The following is a 20,235-nucleotide window of genomic DNA, read 5'->3' on the forward strand; positions in this document are numbered from 1 at the left end:
AAATATTTTGTTGGAGCTTTTCCTGAACAATCATCACAATTTTATCATCATAGGGAATTGATAGTGTTTAGAGTTATGGAAAAATATACGATTGTCGTAGAACACTTGATCGACCTTTGGTCATTATTTCCGCTTCAAAGTGACGTTTTCACTAATTTTTACAAAAAATAAATGAAATAAAAATGATTATTCTGGTTATGCGTTTACTATTCATAACAAGTGGATTTTGGTTTGGTTCATTAGTCATTTGGCCTAGCGCTATTAATTTTGTCCCATTCATTTGTCAAATTATATTTTCTTCTGTCATTTTGTCTGATTTGTCCTTCACAAATATACTAAACTAACTAAAGTAAAAGAAACGGGTCATATCTTATTGAGAAAAAATATTCAATAATCTGTATTTGAAAATCGCAATAAAAGATTTATTAATATAATTTATATTACCTTCAAGATTGACGAAAAATCGCGAACATTATAATTGTGTTCGAAGGACTTAAATGAAATCAATATATTAAAACTGAAAAAGTGTTTTTGTCTAAGTGTACTAAGCCTTAAAAGTACACAAAATTCAGTATAATATTACGGTGAACTTACTTAAATGGCTATAATATCCTGATTGTCCTGAATATAATTTTTAAATTTAAATTGCTATTAATTATATTATTAAAGGTAAGTAAATTTTTATCGTTGTAATTTTTTAAATATTTATTTTATTTAAGTAATATAATAATGTTACCGTTACAATATCATAGACAACATGTAGATAAAAAACTTGGTATAAAAAATATTCAACGGTTAGAAAAGTCCAGCAATCATAACGATTACCTACCTATATTATACAACATGTACATAAAAAACAGGCATTTTTAAATTATTTGTTAAATATTTAATCAATTTTTTTCTATCATTAGTATCAATATAGTAAATTTACAAGATATTTCATATTATATTATTATGTAACATATTGCATATATTATTGTAACTAGTATTTATAACGAATAATAATTATCATTTATCATGTAATATCATGGTTATATAGGGCATTATCTGAAATTACACTAATATAGGTATATATATTAACATTGTTGTCAATCATTCAATCCAAAATGTCTGTAATACAAATATATGATTTATATGTTATATAATTATATGTATATGTATAGATTTCTTTAGTCGATCTGTGTACCAATATAGTTTGAATAATATTGTTAATTTTAATATATCAATTTAATTTTTCATTTCTCAAGTGTTATTATTATATAAAATCTATTAATTATTTATTTCGTATCGTCATTCTGGTTGTATTCGTTAAATAAATGTATAGGTTATTTTTTATAGAAGAACAAAACTGCCGAGTGCTAAGTTCAGCATTACAGCCATAATAAGTACTCGTTTAGAGGGTGTGCGCATTTTTTTTTAATTTCGACCGGTCACAATAATTATTAACGTGTTTGTAAAGTCAATCGAAGCATCGAACGGAGCTTATACCTTTACCCGCAAAAAAATAGTATAGACTTAATCAAATTGCCGTAGGTGTCCTACATTTTGACATAGTCGTTTCTTAATTTTTTAAAAAACTAGTGTTTAATTTAAATTGATTGATAATGAACTTCACGAGTTGGAGTAACCAGTATGTTTTAAATCTATTTAGGCATTGCACATAACGACAGAGCTTTTTACTGGCCAAACAAGTGTTTTCCAAAAAATGAACACACGCCTCGTTTTAAAACCAATATATAATTATTCCCACCTATATAGCTCGGCTTTGGAGCTATATATATATATATATATACACAATTATTAACGTATATAAGCAGGTACGTAAATCGTTTCATGATTGACGTTTATATTTATTATAATTATATATTTATATACCCACTATATGGTCATTACTATACAATCACGTATTGTGTTAGAGTATATACATTAACATATTTTGCAATTATTATTCTGTAGAACTCGACTTTTTCACTATTTTTCAGTGGCGGAAAATCGGAGAAAAAAACGAATGCATTTTGTCGCGTTCAGACTCGGTTGTACTTTATGTAACGGAAATATAAAATATTTTCACTGGCAATTACATGTGATTACGCTTATGAAACTACTTAATATATGTATGTATATGTGTATCTGTGCTGATTATCGCGAACAATAGCAAAAGAAACAATATTGTTTTTCCCGTCAATCTTCAAGGATATATTTGTGCATTAATCTCAAGGATCGAAAATAATTGTATCGTTAGTTATTCAGAAAAATAATGAAATTAATTAAACGCGTGTATATTATAATATAAATGTATAACACATAATAATATATGTGTATAATGCGTGTACACTGCACGGTACAAGTGTGTTTGTTATTTTTATACCCACACATGCAGTTGAAGAAATCCAAGTGAAAAGTCATTGCGAAAATTGTATTTAATACGTTCGAGTGACCTTAGAACTGCTGACCGGATCGAAAATATCGTGTTCACACTTTGTATGTTTCTCTATTTCAATTTCGGTTTCCTCTATATAGTATATGTAGGGATAGATAGGTACAGCGTACACGACGAAGCATAATATATAATATATGTGATAATATCGCATTAAGTACACAACAAGTGTTGTACACACGCCTAACATCTATCGTATAATATTATACGTAAATTTATCGGAGCGAAAATAACATGTGATATGTATATTGTATACATAATAATACAATCATCGCGAACGGTGAACATATGACCGGAACACGGTAATAGTATTAAACGCCGCAGTAAAAACATATTCCACCTTCAACCTGAAATATTATGTTCAAATCAAAACGACCATAAATAATAACAACATTATTCTGCGATTAAACGCGTTTCGCAAGTGCTAGTATTAAAATTAAGACTACCGCAGATTATGAGTTGTACCCTAGGTACCTATCACCTTACGTAACTGACACTTAACTATCGAAGTAATTTATGTACCACAACGGATCAAGATACTGTTATTATGATACATCATCATAATAGCACACACGAATACTGCATAATATATTATATATTTTGCAGCGCGAATGTCTTGTATGTATATACCTCTGTACGCGGTGTGTACAGGTACTTATATTATGTGTTTAAATCTGCGATTCATTTGTATACGAGATGATTTACCAAGTGTGGATAAATCTACCCTCATTCTTTTATTTTTTAATTATGCGTTTATTCAAATTTTCCGAATTTTTAAGAAATAGTACACCGCTGTAAACCGTATTTAGATATACAGTAGAATCCGCTTGTTTTGGACACCACATAGAGGGGACAACCGCTTAATAGGGACAGATTGCATAGTCCCGAACGAATGTATCAGTTTATTAGTTATTCGGTTAATCGAGACAAATAGGTCCCGCCCAATGTGTCCCAATTAAGCGAATTCTACTGTACTTGGATTTTTTTTATGCTATTTGAAAATTATCCTGTACATTACAGTAACGCTAATTTAAATTTTTTCAAATAAGAATCGCTCTTTTTTACTGTAAATTGTAAATAAAAAGATTTTTTTTTAATGTCGATATCTTTAAATTTAAATTTGAACTAGTAGTATTTTGTATTTTTAATAGTTTTTATGCTAAGGATAATAATCCTTATGTCTTATTAATTATTATAATGATTTTACATGATGTATAAAATATATGGTGTAATTTAGTACTTATTATACTCTGACATTTTTACGAATTACAAAATATGGTAATATATTAATTGCTCTATAATTTCAAATTATCATAGGCCCCGCACTTCTTGAAAACATATTAGGTATTATTATATTAAATTTTTAAATTTCTTAAAACTCAGAAAGGATTTATTTGAATTTTGATTTTTAGTTATCAATATTAAAAAAAAAAATCTCTAATAATTTACAATAAAAACGATATTTTATATAGTTAAAAAAAATTTTCCCCGCGGAATATTTTATACCAATTTAAAAGTTCAATATTTTAAATTATGGTATACTTAACAGCTTTGAAAATCAGAATTTAAATGAATTCATTATTAAAAAGAAAAATGAAGGCGAGTGAGTCATTTATTGTTTGTGCGCTTCGATGCGTTTTCCCATACTATAAGCGTATAAATCGTGACTGCAGGCTACATACCTACATAGTATTATTTAGAATCATCCATCAGCCACTATTGAGTGGATGTTCAACGAGGCACGAGCTTAAATACTCTTTTCGGTCAACAAAGAGCTAGCTTGATTCAAAATATACACGTTTTGAAAATGGTTTTGTATATTTAATATGTTTACATAATACATAGATCGTAAGCCTTTAAAAAATATTTTATATTTTAATGACATGTTTAAATTATTTCCATATATTTTATGATTTTTTTTATATGTGTTACATTTTTTCGGAGTAGAGGTAAACTTTACAAGATTCAAAATCATTTTTTCTTGACAATAAGGAACGATGCTAATTTTTGCGGAGCCCTGGGGAAAATAAATTATAACTTATGAAGGGCTTTTGAATTCAAAGGGTATTCCAATATAAAGATTTCGACAATATATAGGTGAAAATTTTCGTTTTAATATTTAAAATTTTTAAATTAAGTGAAGTATTCTAGTTCTAAACTGCTGTTCTGCCACTTCTACCTATCATTCGTGTACATAAATAATAACTGTTTAATAGTCTTTAATGTAATAATTAAATATTTATAATTATTATTATATACGGTTAATTTTCTTTAGTAAAATAATTTTAAAATCACAGATTACTATAGAACCTATTTGTTTCGTATATTATAGTATTTATGTTATGAACTTGTCTAATGTTCCTCCCCTTTTGGATCTATCACCGATTCTCGGGCTTATAACTTATAAGTAGGTTTTTATGTATACACAAAGTGCCACAATATAATGTCATAGCTATTCTCGTCTACAGTCGTCGCTAGCAAACCGATCGCAATAGTCATTTTCACATTATATTATATTATATTCGTCCGTTTCACTTTCAACCGTGTGTGTAGTAGGCATATAATAAATATATATATATATATATGTGTAGGCAATAACACGCGAACGGTGTATACGAACACGTAAGACTTCGCGCGCGTCATGACGATTATTATAAACGCGTCCCGGAGGGTCATCGCAATTGTCCGGACCGAGAGAGCCGCTCGAGAGTTTCGTCACACGCGCTTTTATGTACATCTCGAAATCGTTATTATGTCGGCGGCTTTTTTTCGCAACAATACATCATAATATGCATATACATATATAATATGCGTAAATAAAATAATAATAATAATAATAATAATAATATTGTCGTCAACGCCACCGATCGATTGACTGCGACGACATCACGCGATGCTGCAGCGGAACATCGATCGAGTTTTCGGTCCTTTTGTTTTATGATCTCTTCGCTTTCACACTCCCGCGAACAGCCGGCGAATTTTCATTATAATGTATTATTACAATAACGATAATCGAAACATTCGCCTTTAAGCGAAATATAATAATAAGCGCGTATTACGCGACATCACGCGTGCTTAATAGGTCGATTCGCGATTTACGCGTATTCAATAATAATAATATATAAAAGCGAATGAGAAATATTACTCTCACATGATAGTGTATAGTAGGTAGTACCTATACTATACGAGTCTGTCGTGTTTTTGCGCTTTTTATTTTACCGCCGTATACCGACTCATCCAACCGTGACCGCTGCGACGACGGAAAAACATTATTATTATTATTATTATTATTATTACATGCGCATTATATACTGTTGGCCTCATTTGCGCCGCGGTTGCACACGCATAACACACATAATATATCGTTGCGAATATATACATACATAATACATATAAGTGTAGCGTATATAATAATATATAAAATTATCGTTCAGGTTCTTAAAGTTTTATTTTTCGTTCTCACGTGGACGTCGCGATATATTATTGCAATCATATATACATGTATATTTTATTAGGAAAAATAACTCAGCCATAGCTGACAGTAGCAGGGCACCTGTAGAGTTACATTATGCATAGTATGCAAGTTGTTACAATGTGTAAGTACTATAAGCACCTACCACCGTGTCGATGACATCTGCCACCGACGTTTCGCAAATCGTTTTCATCTGGTAGATACATCGCCGCAGAACTGTAATCACCGCGAGCCCATAGACGGATTTGTTTGGCCGTCGCATAAGAATATTTACGACATTTCATTTCATTAAAAAAAAAAAAAAAAAAAAAAACGTTTTAACGGTCTTACCTTTTTTGGGTACAATGCGCAATGTCGCGATAGCCGAGTGTTATATTACACGGTAATATTATATAATAGTGTATAAATATATTCGCGTGGGTACAGGATAATTCACAACAAAGCTCACTCACTCTCATCCCTATATTATTTCATGATTAATTTATTCAAATAATTCTGATTTTTGGAAATTTGAGTATACTATTGAGGATCATATTTTAAATTATTTATATTTTTTTATATTATTCAAATGAGAAATAAACTTTTATACCTACTATACAATCTTAATAATATTATTATAAGATGATTTTTCTAAATCAAAGTTTAAAAAACGAGTAGTTTTTGAGTTTAAAAATATTTTTTTTTTTAAATTTAAAAAATATATTATATAATATTGAATTTGTTTACTCCGTCTGTCTGTCACTTAAAAATTCAAAAATTTAAATTTAAACTATTTAAATACATTCTTGGTAAATCACCCCGTATTGTTTACAGACAGTGGCATTAGACAATCGGACGCAAAACTATAAATACAGTGCTCGCAAGTTTAATGTCTTATGAATGTATTTACTGTTTATGTTTTGTATGTAGGCGTATAGTTATTATTACTACTTATTCGCCTACGCCGTATAGAAATTAATTGGATACTTATGGCAAACGCGGTAACGAGACTGACGTCGTACGTTATTTAAGTGCAAAAACATATCACTATGAAGCTATAACTCTAGGGGGTTATTCTTAACTACTGATACAAGAAGCTGATCCGTACTAGGAAGTCTGTAAACGGTTAGGTAGATACTCAAAAGTGCATGGCATGGTTCTGATTTTCATTTTTTTTTTTTTTAATAATTTCAACTATTTGTTAACTCAGTGCGGCTGGTTAATGAATAAGCTGTTGTAATTAAACAGTTATAAGGTTTAACATTTTAACGTCTATATAACATACACGTAGATTCCTATAGAATATATATGTATGTTATATAGTTTTAATTTAAATTTTAAAGGACGAAAAGTATGGAGACTGAAGAGGACTTGTCGTATTATTGTATAATATATTTTAATAACCCAATTCGTTCGTTTTCCGTAAAAATTACTAATTAAATTTTAAAACTGGCCCAAGTAACCCAAATTTTGACAAAACTCTCAAACTCTTGTTAATAAATTGCTTTGTAAATGTTGGACTCATAGAATTACTGTTTCGAAAGGCACGATAAATGGATTTACCGTAATACTGTGTTAATGACGATTATATTATTATTATTATAGAAGCGATCTATTGCAAACATGCCAACCGTGCGATTCACACGGTGTGAATAAAGGTAGTAATATTTGACGCGATTTTTTTTTTTTTTTTTTGAAACGTGCTTCGTTCACTTGCGTCACACGATTTACGATTACGAAAAAGAGATGGTATAGTATATTAAAATTTAAATTGTTGAAATTAAGACATTATGCGATATTTGCGTTGATATTTTTGTACGATTAATATTAGATTATTGAGAATATGTATGTAAAAGTCTGAACGTATCGATATAGTACCTATTCGTAGATTATTGGTTTCGCCTTGAATAAGATAGAGCCTGTAATGAAGTCGACTTGAAAATATTACATATTATATGACTCTCGGACAGTCGACACTAAAATAGGAAGTACGATAAGCGAGCGTTTGTGTACATAAGTTATGACGCATATTGCATTCGCCCTCCTTGAAACGTTAACTATTTCCATGGGTAGACCACTATAAGGTACGATTGCTGCAGTCTAACTATATAATAACTATACAAGGCGATTCTCAAGCTTTGCTCATCAGTCATCAACTTTATTAACGCGTTTATTCAATAATTTTGATTTTTGGAATTTATATGTTTAAGTAGTATTTACTTTAAACATAATATTTTCAAATATTTAAATTTTTGTATAATTTAAAGAAGGTTCAACACAATTTTTTTCTGGTAATAAAACAACCAGTGAATCTCCCTTTCTTACTATAATTTTTTAAGTAGATTATTTTCTTCGAAAGTATTGACTATTTTCTAAATTAAAAGTGAAATAATTTTAAACTACATCAAATATTCTTCTTATTCTTATTTTGTTGATTTAAAACTAAAAACAATTATACTACCTAATTTTTATTTTAGATTCTGAACAAAGAGATAAATGTTAATTTTACAATGTTTTGTATTTTTTTTCGGTTTGTATGCATGGTACTACGATAGTACTCAGTAAAATGCTTCGAAATTCGTCTCAACTTTATGGCTGGTTTTAGATAGCAAATTGGATCTAGTGTAGAGAAGTTAAATATAGAAGATTTTTTTTTTTTTAATCGGAAAAATAGACATAACCTAGCTAAACCAGTTTTTGACTAAATTGATTTCTTTATATTGTTATAATTAAAAAATGAATAATAAATATAGAAACTTGAATTTTTCACACGTATTTATACATATCATTTGAATTTTTTGGAGCTATTTATTGACAATTTAAATATTTTATTTTTATTTTTATAAATATCGATCAATTATTATATAATTATTATGCAATCGATTTTCACCTGTACTTACATTATTAACTATTTCTTCCCATTTTTTTTTTTGTCATTTAAAAACGATAATAACCATAGATACTTGAAATCTTTATAAAATGTTTATATTATCATTTTCTATAAACGGTGTAATTTTTAATATATTTTGGCTCTTTGTGCTATTTATAAGTATGGGAAATTTTTAGTTTTTTTTTTAAACTTTTTTCCTATAAATGTTGATAAAAAATTATTTGCTTATAATATTCTTTAGTTGTAAAATAATTTAAAATATGCTAACATATTCATCATAAAAATGTTCGTATGAAAAATATAAAGGTTACAATATGCATTTTTATCCTACTCTGCAACTTTTAGTATAGTAAGAAATTAACATAAAAATGCATAAACATTCACCCTTCAATAAAATTATTATAGTAGTGGTTAATCTGTAAAGGTGGATTGACGCATTTTTAATGATTTTTCACACTTTTCTTTTTTTACTTGAATAAATCTCAACACAATTATACTACAATCGCTCAATTTTTTTTTACCAAACTCGGGATCATTTTCTCGGTGTAAAAGTTCTTATTTTCCTTTTACATATATTTTCCTTTATTTTACTTAGTATAAATAGAAAAGTAATAAAGACGATATCAAATCATTAATAAATAATAAATATTGTAATATTGTTTGATTAATATACCTAACTATAATGTTATTTAAAAAAAATTGTTATAAGATATGAAATCTTGATACATCATTGTCTTAGGTGATTAAAATAACTTGTAAAATTTATTAAAAACACTTAGTACCATAGATACCCTTGTATAAATAGTATTATTAGATACACAATAATTATAATATTAAAATGTAGTTATACATAATCTATTTATAAATACCATTTTTTCTTTTACGTTTATCATAATGTATTTAGAAACCATAATATAGGTACTACCTATTTTTTTACCTGTCCGACCTCCACGAGCGAAATATATTTATTTATAGTTTTTATTTCAACGTACACTGATGGTAAACATTTTTATTTCGTTATTGTACACGATTGTATAGATATATAGTTTCAAATAATAAATATATACTTTCTTTTTTAATATGATTAATACACATATTTTGTTAGTACACGGTTTTTTTGTATTCTATATTTATTATTCTTAATCTTTTTTTAATAATATCATAAACATACATCACCATTTTCATCGGCTAATCAGCATAGTAAGTTACCTTAATGAAAATATTATTTTGTTATAATATAAAAACATGTCTGTTTAAGTCAAGCTGAAAATGTACTGAGTGCAAAATTAAATAATAATATAGTAGGTATATTATATTATTAATTTACATATACCTCTATTGGATTCATTTTTCTAGATTTACATTTGTTCCAAGATGTGTATTAAAACCTTAAGAACATTCGCATTACATTTTAAAATAAATGATCGATTCAATAACAGTTATTTTATGAATTATTTATAAATTACTTTTTATTACTTTATTTTACTTTTTTTTTACTTTCTAAAACAAATATTTACTAATAACGCTGAAATTTTCCACAATTTTAAGCACAGAATATGATACATCAAATTATACATTGACGATATTTTATTTATTTATTTGTATTTTTCATAAGAATCTACATACAATAAGCATATGTTGTATTCATATTACATCTATCTAAATTACTTAAAACTTATAATAATTTATTCTACATATTGTATGTTAATCATACATTTTTTTTATGATAACAATATAATGTTTTTATATTCTTGAATAAAAAATAAATAGTCATAAAATGTAATTGCAGTTTGGTATATATCTATCTATAGTGCCCACTAAAAAATGTATTCTACACTAACCACAAATCACAGTAATATCGATGTAAACTGCGTCTAACTAACAAATGCATACTGTAACCTTCGACCTAAGAAACTGTATAAAAAATATTAATTGATTTATAGCGTTTTTATGTAAATTTAAATATTTTGAAATATGTATTTTGATGATCATTATTCAATATGAATGCAATATTTTTTATTGAGAAGATCTTATAATTAGAATAAAGAATATGTTTACTAAGAAAGAATAGTAAAGTATATAAATGTTTGTTTATGAAATTAATTTAAAAATACACATTATTCAAGGATAGTAAGAACCGTTAAAAACTCTATAGTTATAACATATAGTAAATAATTTACAAGTTCTCGAGGTTAGATTTGTGATTATCTGCCACTATCTGTAAAAGTATTAAAGTATATGCTCTTTTCGTGAAATTTGACTAATTAACTTTCATATATTTTCCAGCGTTAAATTTCCCTTAACACTTTGATCTAACTTATAAGCTATAATAGTAATTTCAATAAATTTCAACTTTAACAATAGTTTTAATCATTTTCTGGTTTATCGAAATTAAATCCAAGGACCAAATATAAAAAATCTTTAAAATATGTGACCTAAACACAGTTGTTTTTATATACTCGTGTACCGATATAAATTGATTATTTATTCATATTTCATAGTACTTAGTACTATACTACTATGTAAAAAAGAAAGAAAAATTGCTTATTAGTAGTAAAATCACTAATTACTAGTTTTGTGATAAACTGCAAACAATTTTCGCCGAATATGTACCAAAACAACGTAAATAATATTTCAGAAAACTATGTGCATTATACTTTCAACTAAGTGAAAAAATATTAGATATATTATTACATAATTCAAGTGTCCGTCATTACGATACGTATCCACATACGTGACAATTGACAAGTCGACAAGATAAATGTAAAAAATACTGTACCTATAGTGTTTTTGTTGTTATAAATTGACTACATCTGTCATTACTTTGATTAGGTTTTTAATGAAAAAAAAATTCACAAAAGAAAATCACTATAAGATGTTTAAAAAAAATAGTTAAGTGTGAAAAAAATATTAGTTATTGGAATATTATAATGCTTTGACGATATTGGATGTCTTAAATGTTCAAATAATACCCAACAAATACAAAAAACATTGCATTAAAATAACCAAAGTTCCAGAGCTGTATAACATAGTACGTTTTTGTACACTGATTTACTTATATTTTGAATTTAGTTATCGTCGAAATAACTGTATAATTAATTTGTACTTTTCTTATGATAATATGTTAATAATATATTAATAAAATAATAATAATATATGTACCTACTTACTAGAAATCATAATATACATATTTTATACATATGTTATCATACTTCATGATCTCATAGTATATTGTATACTATGTAGAATAAAAAATAAATTAATATCTTTTTCACAATTGTCCACCCACTTTTAAAATGCGTCTATCGTATGAGGCCGTAAATCATAATATTCGTAATAATAGGTCTTGCTGATTTCGTTTACATAGTTTTGCCCGCATCAAATGATTACTTGAATACAATCACCAAGTACCCACCTACTAGATCATAATAATTTTATCATTTTTAATTTTTACGGTTAACTTATTTATAGGAATGTATATTATATAGACGCACATTTTTTTTTACAAATTAACGAATTAAAATAATTTTCCACGTATTCATTACAAACTACAGGCATTTTAAATTATAATATTCTTGAATTCCGTAAAATCTTTAAACGTATTTGATTTACTTTTCAAATTTTTAAGTTTAAGACTATTTGTTCATCGATTTACTGTCTTCTGCAAACATTTATTTTTACACTTAAAATTAAAAACATTTATAAAGAAGACCACCAGATATCTGATTAAGTAATTACTTCGACAATTAACAATGATTTTGTATTTTCCATGGTTTTAATATTAACCTTGCAATTTATCATAAATTGTGGTTTTTACAAGCAATTATAGTGTTCGTTTGGTTCAAATTTTATTTGTTCAAAATAAATAAAAATATTTAACTTTTTTAATTGTATTTCTTATTTTTATACCGTATTTGAATAAATAGATAATAATATAGGAATATATTGTATACTTTGATTTTTATGATCTTTTATTTGAAAACGTGTACCTGCCTACGTATGATTGTACTGGTCTTATACTGCGATTAACTATATACTTCATTATAATTTATATTGAATCCCAAATTTAATCAATGGACCTCAGGACTGTGTCCCTTTGTCACGCCATAAAAAACCTTGTACATATTTTGATTCTCTTTATTTTTAAAACAGAAAAATAAACGTTTGTATATAGTTAATACAGCGATGACAACAAGACATGGTAAATAATATTATACATGGATACACAAATGCATGAATTGTTTTATAAAATTGTAAAAAGTATTTTAACATTTACTTCTAGCTACGCATTATTTGTTATATAGAAGGAAAATTATTATGACGGGTACTAAATCGTCTTTTCGAGTTGTTAAAAATCTGCAATAGATATAAATAAACCTACATAAAGCTATTGTAAAATCGTTAATTATATTATTTTTTTTTTTTTACAAAAAATAATATTATAATATAACTAATTGGGTTAAATGATGGCCTCAGGGCCGTGACAAGGTTTGTTGAGGAACCATCAGATTCAGCACATTTACCGCGGTTCGGCGATTTTGCGACCTACTGAATTTTGGGACGCGCTTTCGCTTTTTCGAGGTCTCCGCGGGAAAACTAGATTATATAATTTATTTATATCGATCGCACATCATTTTCATTTGAATATAATTAATATTTTTCGAAAAATTATCGTTACAGTGTCGATACTGGGTTCCAGTTGGCACGTGGCTGAAACAGTGATCACGAGCGCTTACCGAGCTCTTTCCAAAGAACTGATTACTGCGGAACTCGGTGCTTATGTCGGACTTGGTCATATCAACATAACCCTATGCGGTAAGGAAGGATATCGTCAACTTTTTTTTATATATTTTGCATTGTTGACGAGACAAGCTATTTATAGTATCGTATGATTGATATCAAACGAATACTTAACAATATAGTATAATGTACTATGTATACTTATTTTTTCTGTTATACTAAATTATGTTTTTTTTTTGTACCTTACAGCAATACCATCCGACAACTCTTCGATGCCATTGGAAGATATCAGCTTCAACGAACGTTTCTCTTGGTTGGGAGCTCATGAAATGGGCGAAAGCTATCAAGCTGCCTTGTACCGGGGCATGCCTTTCCCTATACTAACTGTCGCCGAATACTTTAGTTTAGGCCAAGAAGGGTTTGCTTGGGGAGGTCAATACAGAGCTGCGGGTTACTACGGGAGCATATTTTTATGGTAAATATATCCTTTTGTGTATAATAATGTCTAATTATGTATATAATTTGGAGAATCTTTCAAAGACGATTAGTCTTAGCATTACTAGATTTTATCGTATGTATAAAATATATAGACGTAAATGGGAATCAAAATATACATAATTCAAGTTCTCTAAACTTTTAGAGTAAAATTATTATGACATACCAAACGTCTCGCCATAATTTTATTAGTTTCGATTAGATGTCACAATTTTAATACAAATCAAATATATTTAATGTTGATCAATACGTACTATATATTCACTGCAGTTTATGTTATATCTTATATAGTTACAATTTACCATTTAGTCCAACAATACAAACGTTTGGATCACTATGGCCAGTCATCGCATTAAAAAATTACCATGTCATATATATTAATTAATAATTTTTTCCCGAAAATTGCTGTGCGCCACGTTGCCTCGGTGTAGCGCGCTGCAGTGTTAAGTTGCCTTTACACGTGTAATAATATGCATATCAACAGGGTTCAAAATGGCTAAGCCTTCTAAGGTCTACTCCCTTCCCTTACGTCTGTGTCGCACAAAATCAAATTTAAAGACTGATTTGCACAAATTGAATGACTTGTTCGTATATTATAATATATAATATAATATATCATGTTTATGTTAACAGGACAGCGTTTGTGTTGTGGTTTCTGATGAACGTGCTGCTGATCGTCGTTCCGCGGTACGGAGCGTACACAATGATAGGCATGGGAAGTTTTATGGTCGGAGCAACAGTCGCCTATCACTGTATGCTTCCGTCGTCACCTCTAGTCATACGTTTTCAGGACGACAAGTTTTTACTGTTCAGGCTGGGCTGGTGTTTCTGGCTAACACTATTTACTGGTTTGTTAGCCCTGCTCGTATTATATAATATATAAATACTTATATTGCTAAACGAAAATTGCACCCAACTAAGAGAGAAAATTGTAAATTGAGATCAATATACATTTATACCGTGTATAGTAAATTGCTTCTGGAAATTTTTTTTTTAAGTAAGATTATTTTCATGTTAGCCATTTTATGACACATACAATTTGTCATTGTGATTTTTGCACACGTCAATGATCAATTTCATGGTTATGATTAGTATTTTATTCTAGTAATATTTTAGTTAATTCACCAAACGTTTTGAAAAAGTCTTTACGTGTGTTGTAGACTAAATAGCCACATTATTTCACTTTAAGCTAATCCATTTTTTTATTTTTAAAATTTTGCATTTTCGTAATAATATAATCTTTGGCGTTTCACCAACATCTGTCAAGTAAAATAATTGATTAATGATTATAAACGATTATAAAGATAAACGTTCGGATTTCACATTAATAAAATATGTACAACAGTGTTTAAAATACTTAGGTTCATCAATGAAATTCAAATGTAATTATATATTAAGGGATAAAAGCACAAATTATCATACTTAACCATTTTAGAAATTAAAATATGTTATGCGCAATTTATCTAACTCTTTTAACTACCTGTTACTATACCTAATCACTGTAGGCGCAATTTGTGCTCATCTATCGTTTCACATACTTATTATACAGTTATATTATATCATTGTGTATAATGTTTTAATAATTAAATGTAATATATAATAAGGGAGGGACCAAAATTATAAGCACTGAACGTACAAACTATATAGTATATACATATATATATATATATATACGTAGTTTATGTATACTATATACTATATTTGCATGTATTATCAAACTGAATTAAATAATTAAATTAAAAACTAATTCGGTCAAAAAGTATTTAAGGGGTCTCAAAATTACCATATTCCAATAAGAAAGTTATATAGACACAACTTCACATGTATATTTAGACGTCTAGCTATGTCTCTATGATAATTAAAAACACGTAAAATTGATCATTCATTCTACATGTTATGTAGAAATTACATTTTTCCCAGACTTAAAATGTGATAGTCGCTTACCCCTCACCCTTTAAACAGTTTGTTTTCTATTTTCAAAATAAGTTATTTATTTAGATAACTGTAAATAATCGATATGTCGTAGTTCGTATTGTAAATTTTAATTGAATTTTATTATATACTGATTTTAATAAAAGCATTAAACAAAATTTATTTTAAAAAAGTTTAATTTTTTAATAGTGTTAGTACGTACCTATATGTATATTGTATAGATATATTTTTTATTTGTTACCTACTTAAAGAGTTGCAGTTGACAAAATATTCACAAATTTGTAAATATTTTTTTGATTACATTGTGTTGTATGAATTGTGCATTTTTTGTAAAAATTTAATATTTGCAATAATGACAGATTTTCAAAAATATAAAAAAATTGTAAAGTAAAATATTGATTACAGAATTATTATGCTTAGATTCAAAATTGTAGCTTATTATACCTAAATATTTTTTTAAATAACTTAAAAATATATTTACAGAAGCGCACAATTCTAAACCCCAGTAACAATTATCGTATAATTGGATACACCTACTGCACTTTCGAGTTATATAATATTTTACGGAGTTTTCTCGATATTTATAATAATTTATATCGAAACGATCCCCACTTATAATTTGTAATAACTTCATTAAATTATAATGTGCTATAATATCATAATGATAGTAAGATGAGTACTATGTGTAAAAATAATAATAATTTATAACCTACATTATTTGGTAACTATAATCGTTCATATCGTTACCAGTTTCGTCCTTCACAGGTCTGCTGTGCATTTCCGTTGGGTTGATAATCGTGGCCATCGACTGCGTGTACCCGCATAAATTCTCCACCATCCTCGAAGTGGACTTCGACACGCCGTATGACCGGCACATCATCATCGAGGACAGTATACACCGAAAGAAACGTGTCGGTAACAAGAGTCTGGAAGAACCCGAGGGCCTCGGCCGCAGGATATTAAGGTTGTCAAACGCTATATAATATTATTACAATCTATATATTATAATATAGTAAACGCGTTGGGTGGTTTCGTCACGTATGAATCTTTATTTATTATTTATACTATGATTAATGCGCCATTTCGTCTCACAGGCGACTTTCGTCCAAGAAAGATGACGACGTCAACAACCACATGAAACTCGCTGGTACAGACAACCGTGGTTTTGAATTAGACCCGGCCCCACCGAATTCCCCGTGGAGGTTTCCATACAACAGGCCCGCAGCCCAAGGGGTGAAGTTCAATAGGACTATATCACAGGACTCTATGACCAGCCAAACGTCTAACTTGGCAGTCGCTTTCAACAACCGCGACAAGAGCAGGCTGTCTATATTAAAAACGTCTTTGCCACCCATAAGGTAATCATATATGTTAATATAAAATAATACTCAAAGGTAGAGGAAAGTTGATTGCTTAATTCAACATGAGTAAGTTAAGTCATTGTCAATAACGCTAAGTTATACATTGATATATTTAATATAAACAACATAATTAATTTTAAAAGTTTAAAGATAATGTGGAGAAAAAGTATATCAAATTAACTCTTTTACAAAAAAAGTTTATTTAATAACAATCTGAGTCACATAATATAGTAACGTAAATTACGATTGTGCAATAATAATTAGCTATTTCATTAAACATTCGTCCCACTATACTTACCATCTTATTGTTATTTAACTGTATAATATTACTAATATTAGATAATTATCACATAAAATTGAATCTTATAAACTATTAATCAACAAATATTTTTATTTAAAACCATTGGAAACAGTGTGGTTAAACAAAAAATGTATAAAATAAATGTTTTAATTAAATCACAGTTAAATAAATATATAATCAATAAAATAACGTATAAAAATATTATGATTTTAACATAATAATGTATTATTTTTCAAATTAATTACAAAAACTGATAGGTGAGTATCTAAGAATATTACAATTAAAACAAACCACTAAAGTTAAAAAGTTAAAAAAAGATTAACTTTTTAACTTTCCCAATAAATTATCCCTGCTACTTGTATATATAACCATGAACTTTATGTTCATAAAGACGATCGTATCGACAAATAAATGTGTCCCTGACGTAATTATTACGAGACATTAATATAATTACAGAAACAATTTTTAAGTCGGAGAATTAGTCACCCTTGATCTTAAAAATAAACATAGACAATATTATACATTTTTAATCATTATAATTTTTTTTTCAGACCTTCGCCGGGACAAGCAATAGTGGTTGATAGAGCCAAAGAAGTATCCATGTGGTAAAACTTCATAAAATAATATAACTTTAAATGTGCCAAGCAAAACGATTTGTGAAAATTTTTTTGAAGTCTGATCGTATAGACATATAGATATATACATATTATGTACCATATTATATATATTACAAAATGACAGTCATATAAAATTATAATTAGTTTCTATCATATTTATATGTTGGATTTTATTAAGTGGAACCTAATAAAACGAAAAGCTTAAAATTCTAGACGTCAAGCTTTGATTAACTTAATTTATAATCAAGTCCATTAATATTTATACTACAATAATCAAAAACATGTAAAAATAGGTTAAAAGTATATCAAGGAGATGTGAATATAATTATTATAATGTTACCTATATTTATTTATTAATTAATATTATTATAAATTAAATGTTTATAAATATTTAATTAAGCTAATTTTTAAATCAAAAACTTTTTTATTGTATAAATTATTATTTTTGACAAATATATGTATTTTTATTTATTTTATAATTGGTTATAAACATATTGTAATTATTCCCTTTTGCATATTTTTTAACAACTTTGCTGAAAAATAAAAATCAAATTGTGCGAGAAACAGCAGTGGCTGCTTTGAGGAGGACAGGGTCCATACTCTTTCTCCAGACCTGTAGTTTTCTAAAAAATGTACTAATTAAAGAAAAAAATGTTTACAATAAACATTATAAATATTAAAGCATATTTTAAATTTTAATATTAGATAATAGTTTGTATTTATTATTTATTAATATGTACGGAAATAAACAAGGCGATATGTTTGAAAATTCTATAAATGGACACATTTTTTAAAAAGTTTTTTTATATGTTTGAGTGTGACATATGACCTCCCTCTCAAATTAATGTTTTGAAACACTCCTAGCGGATGGTTTACCAATTCTATAACAAATACTTCTACTCAACAAATAGCTATAAAAAAATTAGCAGTAAAATATACATGTCTATATGAATGAAATAAATAATAATTTCCACTCTGATTTACTCAATCTACCTAGTTAATACTTTCTTCGTTAAAAAATAATTAATATATTCACTAACTAATTACTTAATTAAATGCAGATACAATGATCTAAATCTAATAAATTTTACATTGAGTAAAAGCATAACATATTAAATACTTATTATATATTGATAGAAATAAATTAAATGTTTTGATTTAACTTATGAATGTTATGATTTACATTGTAGCAAAAAGTTTTAGGTGTTCGGAAATAAATCAAAATTTTTAAATGTTTAAATCGATCCAAAATGTTTTAAAAATATTATTTTATCTTTAAAATTCCAGTGTAAATATTTGGTGAAAAATTATTAATTATAAATATCTCTACAATATTAATCATTTTTAATTTTCTTCACATTAAAACTAAAATATATGTAAAACAAGAATCAAGATCAACACACATAATTGTAAGATCAATAAATTCATCGCTCTGCTCAAATTCTAATACTATAATAATTGTGTGATATTACCAATCGATCGTTCATAAGTCTTTCGCGAAAGCACAATTTATTATGAATTGTAAATCGAAATAATCAAATATCAATATTATGCTATAATAACTTTATTACATTTCGAATTTTATTACAATATTAATACTAACTCTAATTTATTATTGTTATTTTTTTTTTAATATTTAATTAATATAATGCTCGTGAATCACGATAGATATTTTATATAATTTATATATCTTCGCTCCCCGCTCGTGGTTTTTTTTTATTAAATACGTCAATGGCCGCTACTGTCAATACATTATACTATAATTTAATAATTAATTGGTCATATTATCATAATATTATTGAACATCGATGTGTTCGATTATAAACCACAATGACGTTGTTATACGCACACGCTATAGTCATGATAACGATTTCGATGTATTTTTTTCGTATCTATAAAAAAATATTTTTAAGACGTACGTCATAACTATTACTAATATTATGGTTTTAAAATGTAAACAATAATCATAATAGCATGAATGTATTTGATTAGCTTGTTTTTGCATTTCAAC

At 27.3% G+C, this 20,235-nt stretch overlaps 1 protein-coding gene across 2 annotated transcripts in view; it reads left to right on the forward strand.

The window, feature by feature from the left end:
- LOC113548097 (dual oxidase maturation factor 1) overlaps nucleotides 1-18,559 on the forward strand; it is a 64,285-nt gene extending 45,726 nt beyond the window's left edge. For both annotated transcript variants that reach the window (XM_026948771.1, XM_026948770.1), the window contains exons 4-9: nucleotides 13,459-13,593; nucleotides 13,768-13,993; nucleotides 14,647-14,861; nucleotides 16,711-16,909; nucleotides 17,040-17,303; nucleotides 18,159-18,559. In XM_026948771.1, the coding sequence (XP_026804572.1) occupies nucleotides 13,459-13,593; nucleotides 13,768-13,993; nucleotides 14,647-14,861; nucleotides 16,711-16,909; nucleotides 17,040-17,303; nucleotides 18,159-18,216 (1,097 nt within the window). In that variant the 3' untranslated portion in view covers nucleotides 18,217-18,559. The remainder of the gene's footprint in view (nucleotides 1-13,458; nucleotides 13,594-13,767; nucleotides 13,994-14,646; nucleotides 14,862-16,710; nucleotides 16,910-17,039; nucleotides 17,304-18,158) is intronic.
- Nucleotides 18,560-20,235: the final 1,676 nt, after the last annotated feature.

Source organism: Rhopalosiphum maidis, chromosome 4 (assembly GCF_003676215.2).
Source record: "Rhopalosiphum maidis isolate BTI-1 chromosome 4, ASM367621v3, whole genome shotgun sequence".
In the NCBI taxonomy this organism is placed as follows: domain Eukaryota; kingdom Metazoa; phylum Arthropoda; class Insecta; order Hemiptera; family Aphididae; genus Rhopalosiphum; species Rhopalosiphum maidis.